This window comes from Vigna unguiculata, chromosome 2, assembly GCF_004118075.2.
Source record: "Vigna unguiculata cultivar IT97K-499-35 chromosome 2, ASM411807v1, whole genome shotgun sequence".
NCBI classification, from domain to species: Eukaryota; Viridiplantae; Streptophyta; class Magnoliopsida; order Fabales; family Fabaceae; genus Vigna; species Vigna unguiculata.
Window position 1 is genome coordinate 32403094 of NC_040280.1, and position 10883 is coordinate 32413976.

Sequence of the window (10883 nt, forward strand, 5' to 3'; positions counted from 1 at the left end):
AGGCCCGCAAGGTAGCCCGCTACAATAATTAACCCGGCCCACACAACTTCTTCGGCCCATGAGTAGGGATGGCAGGTTGGACCCAACAAGTCAGTCCGTATTAAAAGAGATGGATTGAGTTGAAGATTTTAATTCGTCATCCCATTTTGATCCGTCTCGTCTATTCTGTCATGACTCGTTCATCCGTTTTAAAAATTAAAATAAAATAAAAGTAATTAAAAAAAATAATTTTATATTATATTTTTTAAATATGTAAATATATAACAGTATTATAATTTAAATCATCAACACCTATAAATTAAATTTCAATTATTAGTTATAATTGAATAATTTAATATGTAAATTTAATAATTATTTTAATTTATCTAATTAAAAATATTAACTAATCAATTAAAAATTTTAAAAATATTTTATTTGATTAAATATGTCTTTAATAATAATTTATATATAAATATAATCAAATTTTAAAAATAAAAATTTTAAAAAATTAGAAACAAATTAAAAAGTTAAAAAAATAAATAAAAAAAAAGAAAAAAAAAGTGGATGGACTCAACTCAATACAGGACGGATTGTGATTGTTGATCCGTTTCTGTTTAACGAACCAGTCTGACCCAGCCCGTTTTTTACGAACCACGTATAGGCCGGACAGTCTAGACTGATCCGTTTTATCACCCCTATATGTAAGCAATGTGACATTTTTTTTCGGTAACATAGGGAAAAGGCATATACAAAGCAACAACGGGACTAAATAAATAATACAGAACAACATATTTTTATTCAAATTAATTAATAATTTACATAAAAAAAAAGACAAAGATACACTGTATAACAGTATCTACATGACACGTGTGCAACGGTCCACCGACCATAACTGCTCCGCAAACTAAAAACACATTAAGGTCGGTGTTACCCCAAAGAGAATTATAATAATCAGATGCCATTTATTTTTCTGGTGCTGTTGTTGTGTAAGGAAAATCCATACTTTTTTAATCAAATTTCATAATAATTTTTCTATCTCTTTAAAAAAAATAAATGAATAAAATAAAAAATAATAATAAGACCGTTCATAGAGACCGAAAGTTTGGTTCATTTCAAATGGTTGATGATTGAGACATGGGGGCAGACCAGTGGGACCAAGGGCACATGAGTTGCAATGATCGATGCTACAGAGTAAAATTAATGAATACTTATTTATGTTACTAAATCACATTATTAGTGTACCTTAAACGGCACTATGAGTCATAATGCATGGTATCATGGAACACCAAGAAACATGATTTATTCCAATTATTTCAAACGCCAAAACACTTTTTACTTTACAAACTGCAAGCGATGAACGTGCTCAAACATGATTTATGGTATTGTATTTTTCAAATTTTCATACATTTAATATATAATTTTAATCGTTGGTATTAGTAAATGTTGAATTAATTAATGTGAGAAAAGTAAACAAAACGCTCCAGGTTACAAAATAGAGTGTGCAGTATCTAAAAATGTTCCGTGTCACAGGTGAAAAAATTTATAAAAGGCCAACGGTTAGAATACCGTTTTCTCCCTTTCTTTTGTTGTTGTTGGAAAGTGAGGAGTTTATTGGAGGAGATAACATAGGCGAAAAAATCGCCAGGAATTAGTTGAATCAATTCCTGGGTTTTCCATTTAAGTTCTCAGGCCTCTGACGTTGCTCCTTGATTCTTTCCCTCTGGTAAGAATCCACTCTCGATCGCTACCATTCATAATTCAACCTTTCCTACGAGAGATTCGTTCAGTGTCCATCACCCTAATTTGTTCATACATTTTATACGACAGACAGCACCTGAATTTCCTCGTAGGCATGGCGTTTTTTCCATAAAAAATACGTTTTTTCTCTTCTTTTTCGTTTTTTATTTTCATCTATTTGGGTCTTTTCGATCACTTTGATTGGAAGACCTTTTTTTTTTTTTTTCTTTCTTCTTCTTCTTCTTCGTTGTAGATGGGTTCCTTCCGCTAACGTTAGCGTTAACAACTCAAGCGAGAAGGACTTGAGTTTAGGGGAAAAGGTAAATAAACATAAACTGTTAAACCAACAACCTTGAAAGATGTCGGCTGATGTTGCTGTGAGACCGGCTCTGCAAGAATCGGTGCAATGGCAAGGGCATTGCCCCGGCGAATCTATCCTTATATATATAACCGTCGACGGTGCTGTGACGCCGATGCGTGTGTCGGAGTCTGATTCGATTGCTTCTGTGAAAATGAGGATTCAGACATGCCAAGGAATTCCGGGGAAAAAGCACAAGCTGGTCCATGATGGCAGAGAGCTTGCACGCAAGGATGCACTCATCAAGGACTACGGTGTCACTGCCAGCAATGTTCTTCACTTGGTTCTCCGTCTCTCTGACATGGTCTTCATTGTTGTGAGGACCACCGGTGGGAAGGAGTTTGAGTTTCAGATTGATCGACATAGAAATGTGGGGTACCTTAAGCAACGGATTAAGAAGAAGGGGAAAGATTTCATCGATCTCGAGGGTTGTCAAGATCTTTTCTGCGACGGAGAAGAGCTCCAAGACCAGAGCCTCTTCCGTGACTTCTGCAACGCTGATAATGGTGTGATTCATTTGGTAGCTCAGAAATCAGCAAAGGTTGATGCCAAACCGGTTCACAAGGATTTGGAGCTTTCGGTTGTTGCTGATGACTCGGATGTGGGGGGGAATCAGGTGACGCAAAAGACAGAACCACCAAGTGGAGATTTCTGGTTGGAACCAGCTTTTGTGAATCCTAATGTCAATTTTTTTCCTTTCCTTTGGGACATCATTGGCTCCACATTCAATGGTTTGAAACAAAGGAATCACCCTATCAGGTCCTCCGAGGGCTCTGGTGGGACTTACTTCATGCAGGATTCAACAGGTATGGAGTATGTTTCGGTTTTCAAGCCCATTGATGAGGAGCCAAATGCGGTGAATAACCCACAAGGCCTACCAGTTTCATCCAATGGTGAAGGTTTGAAAATAGGGACAAGGGTGGGAGAAGGAGCGATGAGAGAAGTTGCAGCATATATATTGGATCATCCAAGGTCTGGACCAAGGTTGGTGTCTGGAGAAGCAATAGGCTTTGCCGGGGTTCCCCCAACTGTTATGGTCCAGTGCTTACACCAACAATTTAACCATCCAGACGGGTTTGAGTGCTCCCCAAAGCATTCAAAGGTGGGTTCATTGCAGGCTTTCATGAAGAATGATGGTAACTGTGAGGACCTTGGTCCAAGGTATTTTTCTGTGGAGGAGGTGCATAAGATCACCGTGCTCGATCTCAGAATGGCTAATGCAGATAGACATGCTGGGAATATATTATTCAGGAAAGATTCTGATGGCCGCATCACCCTCATTCCCATTGATCATGGCTACTGTCTTCCAGAGAAAGTAAACATTCTTCATCTTTTCTTCACAGTTTCATTCCCCTCCTGCATTATTTTCATTCTCATATCTGATACAACATAATGTGTTTGATAGAAAAGAAAGAATCTTATAATGTTTGTTGTGTTGTGTGTGGTGCAGTTTGAGGATTGCACATTTGATTGGCTTTACTGGCCACAAGCACGACAACCTTATTCTCCTGACACAGTTCATTATATAAAATCTCTGAATGCTGAGAAAGATATAGAGCTTCTGAAATATTATGGGTGGGATGTTCCGGTAGAGTGTGCTCGAACACTCCGCATCTCCACAATATTATTGAAGAAAGGGGTTGAGAGAGGTCTCAGTCCCTATGACATTGGAAGCATTATGTGTAGGGAAAATATGAACAAGAAATCTGTAATCGAGGAGATTATTTGTGAAGCTCAGGAATCAATGGAACCTGGTATGGGGGAATCTGTGTTTCTTGAATTTGTCTCCCAGATCATGGATTCTCGCCTTGACAAGCTTTCAAAATAGACTCTCTCGGATTCATAGTTATATAATGTAATAACAATAAATATATTTGCATCATCATAACTGTGTATGCACTCCATATTTGGATGTGACTCGGGTGTTCTGGTCATATAGGTCTCAACTGAACCTCTTTCTCATCTCCTCTCATCCCTTTTTCACTACTTGTATTGACCTTTTGCAGAGGTTGAAGGGTCTCAATAACATGTATTCTATTCAAATTTCATATATTCTAGGTTTCTGCGAGGGTTAACAGAAGTTGCATGACTTGTGTACATAGTTGTAATATGTTAGCATATTTTACTTTTCAAAAATATGCTTCATTTTTGTCATATTTTAGTTATGAACCAGACATCCTACTGTCTGAAGTTGCCTTTGCCATATTTCCTCTGTCTAATTATTTATTTATTCTTTATGCTAAGTCTTTTCTTCTCTATCAACTTAAAAAACATCTTCTTTAGGTTTTCTACATTTATCTTTTTAATTTCTACTCATTTTGTTCAGTTCATACTATAGAGACACTATAATATTGAAAGCACTCGCTTGTCCTTCATAAAACATTTTATATTTTCGATTGGCAGTGCTTCATATTAACAACCATTAGTCATTTTCAGGATCTAAAAGAGAATTTTTCGAAATTGTGATTCAAAATTTGAAAACTTACATCTATTTAGAGAACACTTGTCGGTTCTTTTAAAAATCAAAGAAACTTCAAGAGTGGTGATTAAACCTTTTGCATCATGGGATATAATGGGATGGTCTAAATAATACTAATTGTTAATAGAGTGGTTAAAAATAATTGGATTACTAAGCTTAATTAAAACATCTGAATTGATTTTTATAAAGATTGAAGTGAAACTGAAACTGAATTATATTTGTGAGATTTAAAGAAAATGTGATTCAGAAACATAGATATTCAAAATTACATTACATACAAGTAAAACATAAACATATTTAATCACAGCGAGAGGCTCAATAACTGTAGTAATTAACTAACCTACATGTGTTTTGTCATTAGTTTATCTATGAAATTCATAACATAACATTTTAGATTATAAATTGTTTTTATATATAATCTTCTAAAGTATTTTTATAAATATTGTTTTATCAATTTTAATTGTATAAGTTCAATTTAAATTGAATTCTTCTAAAATAAATATTATCCATAATAATAATAATAATGGGTCATTAAGATAAAAAAAATATAGAAGTAAATTAATTACTACAAAATAATCACCTTCTCAAAAATGAAGTTGACAAAAAACTATGGGACCACTCTAACAAATCCCCCAAATCAAATATATGAATGACCCTAAGATCTGAATCGGCCACTCCATACATATAAATCAAATGAACCGATCCAATAACCTAGATTCGAATCAAATAATCAACCATAATCATTCACTTTCATGCTTACAAGTTACAGTAGGAATGGGACCAGATCTTTACCTCACTTGTTCATTCATGTCTGATAAAAATGGCCTTTGGTAATTCTTCTTCATAACCACTCCAAAAAGAAAACCATTGTTCATCTTCTTTTGATCACATTTGATGAGAAACTATCTCCCACTACTACCTGAGATCAATGTAATGAATAAACTTCTTCAAACCCAGAGAAAGTTAATAGACACTTTGTCATGTACTGAAACATGAGTGAGTTCATAAATTTAAAAAAATGAAGGGTCCACTGCAAGACAAAAAATTCCACGCAAATAGAATTGGATTGAAGGCAAAAAAACAAATAATCAAATAACCAGCATGAGCTATGGTCCTACCCACCTCTTCACACGCTGCAAATTTCTACACACACTCCATGTGATTCTGGCTTTTGTTTTGTTTTGTTTTGTTTTGTGTTGCTTTGATTTGGTGCATGCATCATCTTCATCACATCACTCAGATACTTCCTCTCTCTCCAAGTCCAACACCGAGAGCCATGGCGAAGCCCGAGAACCGCACGAACCTGGCGTCGTGTTTTGTGGCCACCATTTTCCTCATCTTCCTCCTCATCGTGGTGTTCCTCCTTTACTTCACGCTGTTCAAGCCTCAGGACCCCAAAATCGCCGTCAGCGCCGTCCAGATCCCTTCCTTCTCCGCCACTAACGGCACCGTCAACTTCACCTTCTCTCAGTACGCCTCCGTCCGCAACCCTAACCGTGGCACCTTCTCGCACTACGACAGCTCGCTCCAGCTTCTCTACCACGGCGCACAGGTCGGCTTCATGTTCGTCCCCGCCGGCAAGATCGCCGCCGGCAGGACTCAGTACATGGCCGCCACGTTCACCGTCCAGTCCTTCCCCTTAGGCCCCGGGCCCACCTTGGTGAACGGGCCCGGCAATGTGGGGCCCACTTTGGAAATGGAGTCGAAAATAGAGATGGCTGGGCGCGTGAGAGTGTTGCACCTTTTCAGTCACCACGTGGAGGCCAAAGCTGAGTGCAGGGTCGTCATCGCCCTCACCGATGGATCCGTGTTAGGCTTTCGTTGCTAATTGCTAATTTTTTCTTCTCATTTTGTTTTGTAACCGTAAAACTATTGTAACAGTAGGGTAATCACATTAGTATCAGGAGCTTCATTCATCTTCCAAATTTTACCTTGAACTTATTTTTTTCACAATATATTCGATCAGGTAAATATAATTAAAAGAACAACTGTCGAGGTGTTTTTTTCTTACAACATAAATATAATCGGAAAACTTAAAGATATATAATATGTTCCTAAAGTGATGGCAAGTAATTTTAACGAGAGAAAGAAAAATCTTATTCAAATGGCGTAAAAGCTCAGATTAAACTAATACAAATGTTAAATACCAGTATATTTTACAACCACCAGAAGAATTATTAGTATTGGTAGAGCTAGGAATCCAAGCTTTCACATAGTTCTATATGCATCCACCAATAAATCACAACAATCTCAAGAATATTTAGTTTTGGTAGTAGAGCTAGGATTCCACACTTTAAAAAATTGACTTGAAATGGAAAACCAGAGATAGCACAACTCAATTCACATCTACCAAGCATTATATTACAACTACAAGAATGATTAGTATTGGTAGAGCTTGGATTCCAGGCATAAGTCGGGTTTCCACCATTGGTGAATCCCATGAGCTTCTCTGAAATCTTGTGAAGGAGTATGATTAACAGTTAGAGATGCAGAAGGAATGAGGTGAAGAGGTTCATCAGATTCCTTCCCCAAAGCACCCATCAGTAGACAACCAAGGGAGGTTTGGGTGGCTAATTTTTCAATGGTTCCTGCACCAATTTCCTCCATTTTTGTTCTGTGCTCAAAGTATCCGACATACTCACAGCAGATAGGGTCAGATGGATTCACAAATAAGCATGGAACCCAGGCAGACAAAGCAGAAAATGGATCAAAGGACAGACTCTTCTTCTGCTTAGCCTTCATAGCAATGGCAAGTCCTGCTGTTACTACACTGCCAGCAAATCGAAGCCCGTGTTTCAATTTCTTATCCTTAATTCTCTCAATTGGAGCAGATGCATATGGAGGGTTGAACAGAAGAGACTGAATAAATACGCCTGTCTTGGCCATGGTTTTCCCAATCAGCATTGCCATTGCTGATCCTAGAGAGTGACCAGCTAACCAGATATTTGAACCACCCACAGTAGCTACCATGTTTCGAACAGCTTGGATAGCTATCTCAAAGCGTGATGTCTGATGAAGTCCATTTCTCACAAAGTGGATATCCAACTCAATGTCACGGGAAACTGAGTCTGCTTTGGTTATAGTCCCTCGGAATGCAATCACATAACATGGACTTCTGTGTGAAGTGTCATTGCATATAGATGTTGGAGGCTTGAACTCATAAATTGCGCCAAAGATGGAAGAATCAACATCGTCAACAAGTGTTCGAAGCAACTGAAAATGGAAGAACGCCCACCAAGGCTGTGCAAGAGCATTTGGACCTTCTCGTCGATCTTGTCTGTCCTTTTCTAGAACATAAACACCTTGGACCAAACTAGCAGCAACTGACTTTCGATGATATGCATTATCCCTATGCATAATGGAATGTTCTATTGACTATTAACAAAACCCACCAGCCAAAAAGAAAACAGTGATGGAATTTTTGGAATTCACATAAATTACAAAAGGGGTAAGTAGACTAATTTTTTACATAGCAAGAGTAAAGTCGTTAGCATACATATAAAGTGAAGTCGTTATGCATTGCTACGATCTCTTCATAAATTTTTTAAAACCGAAAATCAGACATTTAAAGTAAAGGCACTATGCATTAGTCCCTTCATAAATTTTTTAAAACTAAAAATCAGCACGAGTAATAACAATTTCAGCTTTAAGAGTCGTCGTGTACCGACTTCCAAGTAAAACCGTTTCGAATCTAAGGATATTGGTGTTTTATTTTTTCTTTTTATAGTAACCTTTTTTTTATATTTCATGGTGTTCCGACAAACACATTTTGATAGGTATTATATTTGTTTTGGAAAATACATTCCAAAGAAAAACTTATTCCAAAACACATTTCATACATCTAGGAAATCTCATGGTTACTTGGATGTCACTCTGATGACTTCTAAAGATGAAGTCTTTATTAGTTGTGTCAATTTCTAGTTTTAAAAAAATTATGAAGAAACCGTTGCATGATTTGACTTTGTATGTGGTTAGAGTCCTGACGAATTCATCCCTATTGTGTAATAAATTAGTCATCTGATCAGCCTATACTATGTACTCTGTAAAATCTCCAAAGAAGATACAGATATCACAATTTATTTGCAGATATTTTGATGTAAACATAAAATTTGCAGTAATGCATAACACTGAAGGCAAATGAACAAATGCACAACACTGAACAACTGAGATTATGTAAGAACAAAATGGGAACAAAAAAAAAGAAAAGACTAGTTAGAATATTTGTTTAAAGATCTTACCAGTCAACACATGTTAAATGTAAGGGTCCAGAGCTATCAAAATATTCCCTCTCAGAGGCCATTACACCCTACAGTTCAAGAAGAAAAAGAAGTATGACCAATAGTCCATGAAATCTCCCAAACAGCAGAGAGAAAGAAAAAAAAAAAAAAACATCTTATGGTTCAAATTGTTAACAAATAACACAATTCAACAACTGAAAAACCATTATCCACAACCCAATGGCTGCATTACATACATAAGCTGCAAAATAAATGAAGATTAAGAAAAACTGAAAACTGAGATCCCTACAGAACAAATACCCAGAATACACAAAGAAAGTTTTTTGGCACTCAAACTTCACTCTTGTGAAGCAAAGTATGTACTCCTGCTCAATCAATAACCTTCCGCACACACAATTTAGAGGCAAAAACCATCTTTTGTATTAAACACATGCCAATGCCCATTCAGCATTTGACTCTCCACGGTTTGATTCGCCCAAAAATTTTATTTGTAATTGAGATTCAGCTTATATAATAAAGGTAAAAGGGCTAAAAAACTAAAATAGGATATAATGAAGAAGAAAAATAAAATAAAATGCAGGAATAAATGGTAAAGGAAATTGTGTGAACCTTGGAGAAGAGAAAATCAGGGAAGAGATCCCAGAAGAGATTAATTAAGATGGAAATGAAGCTCTAATGGCGAAGTGGTTTATTGGTATTTGGTAGCAGAAAACTTCAGATCCAGGAAATTACTGAGGTCGCTTTCTGATGCGAAACATGAACCAATCTATATATACACTCACTAGCTTAATAATTCATCATGGCACTGTGCTAACTAATTATATAAATAAATATGTATTAAAAATATATTATATTTAAATTAATATACGAAATAAAAAATTATCGCAACAAATTAAATTTTAATTCGATACGAAGAAACAGCAGAATAAAAATATAGGACAGAAACTTTAGCTTCTATTAAAATAAAACGCTACTTTGTATTTCTATTTATATATAATTATAAGTAATTTATTTCAAGAAAAATGTTATCTTTATGCAATCACATTATATTTAAGTTAATACATATTTTAATAGAAATATAATTAACTTGTTTTCAATTAAACTGTCATCAAACTTAAAAAACGATGCTTATTTTCATCTAAATTTTTTATTTTACATATATATATAATAAATATTAAATAAACTAAAATAAAAATCCAAGAATGATTTTAAATAAATAAGTACGTATGCATTATAATATTATGTACAAAAATATTAATTAATATAAAAGATAATTGCATAAATAAAAGTGAATGAAATAAATAAATAAGTTATAGTTAGTGAAAGTTAAAATAAATGAGATGAAAATGGTAGTAAAAGAGCTAAAATGGAGATGCGGGGAATCGAACCCCGTGCCTCTCGCATGCGAAGCGAGCGCTCTACCATATGAGCTACATCCCCATTTTGTTAATTCTTTTAACTGCTATTTATTTATTTTCAAACTTCAAACAAATCAAGTGTTATGTTTTTCTGTACTCCATAGAACATATAAACCCATATTAATATTAACAGAGAAAGTAAAATAAATATTATTTTCACATTAAATTTTGTGTAGATGGTATCCAAATTTATCTATGTGACAGTAAGGATAGCAGTAGCTGAAGAATCTACTTCAAAACCCTAACACGAAGAGGAGGAAGAAGAACAGTGAATTTCTAAATAAGGTGTTTTCAGCACTTTCATACTTTCCGCATGCAACCCATACTCTTTGAAATACTATTTATATCCTTATGGTGATTCTAGTTCATTATTTTGGTTGACTTTTTTTTTTTTTTTATCACTTTAAGTTTTGGATATGTCTTGGATTACACAATCTACAATCTGAGAGATGTTTCCGATTACAGAATTTAAAGATACAGTAGATTAAACTAGTTGGAAATGTTTGGAATTATATAATCTGATATGCAAAAGTGTTATATTTATGTAATATAGGATTGGATAATACTTTCAGTGTCTCTTCACACACAAAATCTATAAATATTTGGAATAAGATATGAATCTCTTAAATTTATCACAAGTTAATAGTAGAAATAGTATTCATAGCAAATAAATT

At 35.2% G+C, this 10883-nt stretch overlaps 3 protein-coding genes and 1 non-coding gene across 7 annotated transcripts; 2 read left to right on the forward strand and 2 right to left on the reverse strand.

The window, feature by feature from the left end:
- The first annotated feature begins 1487 nt into the window (after positions 1 to 1487).
- Positions 1488 to 4279, forward strand: LOC114171306 (phosphatidylinositol 4-kinase gamma 4-like). 2 transcript variants are annotated; one of them, XM_028056428.1, is made up of 3 exons: positions 1488 to 1702; positions 1970 to 3389; positions 3525 to 4279. In XM_028056428.1, the coding sequence occupies exons 2-3, from the start codon at positions 2076 to 2078 to the stop codon at positions 3900 to 3902; spliced, it is 1692 nt and encodes a 563-aa protein (XP_027912229.1). In that variant the 5' UTR covers positions 1488 to 1702; positions 1970 to 2075; the 3' UTR covers positions 3903 to 4279. The 2 variants fall into 2 exon arrangements, with proteins under 2 accessions (XP_027912229.1, XP_027912228.1); XM_028056427.1 differs by having other exon boundaries at positions 1488 to 3389.
- Positions 4280 to 5567: 1288 nt separating this feature from the next.
- LOC114171322 lies at positions 5568 to 6541 on the forward strand. Its single transcript, XM_028056437.1, has one exon. The coding sequence runs from the start codon at positions 5767 to 5769 to the stop codon at positions 6379 to 6381; it is 615 nt and encodes a 204-aa protein (XP_027912238.1). The 5' UTR covers positions 5568 to 5766; the 3' UTR covers positions 6382 to 6541.
- An 85-nt stretch (positions 6542 to 6626) lies between these two features.
- On the reverse strand, positions 6627 to 9554 carry LOC114171309 (GDSL esterase/lipase At4g10955-like). 3 transcript variants are annotated; one of them, XM_028056430.1, is made up of 3 exons: positions 9401 to 9554; positions 8792 to 8859; positions 6627 to 7902 (listed from the first exon to the last, which is right to left on the reverse strand). In XM_028056430.1, exons 2-3 carry the CDS (start codon positions 8851 to 8853, stop codon positions 6933 to 6935), a joined length of 1032 nt encoding a protein of 343 aa, XP_027912231.1. In that variant the 5' UTR covers positions 8854 to 8859; positions 9401 to 9554; the 3' UTR covers positions 6627 to 6932. The 3 variants fall into 3 exon arrangements, with proteins under 3 accessions (XP_027912231.1, XP_027912233.1, XP_027912237.1); XM_028056432.1 differs by having other exon boundaries at positions 6627 to 7921; positions 9401 to 9549; XM_028056436.1 differs by having other exon boundaries at positions 6627 to 7928; positions 9401 to 9548.
- Positions 9555 to 10158: 604 nt separating this feature from the next.
- On the reverse strand, positions 10159 to 10231 carry TRNAA-CGC. Its single transcript has one exon. It is a non-coding gene; the product is annotated as a tRNA-Ala (tRNA).
- Between the last annotated feature and the right edge of the window lie 652 nt (positions 10232 to 10883).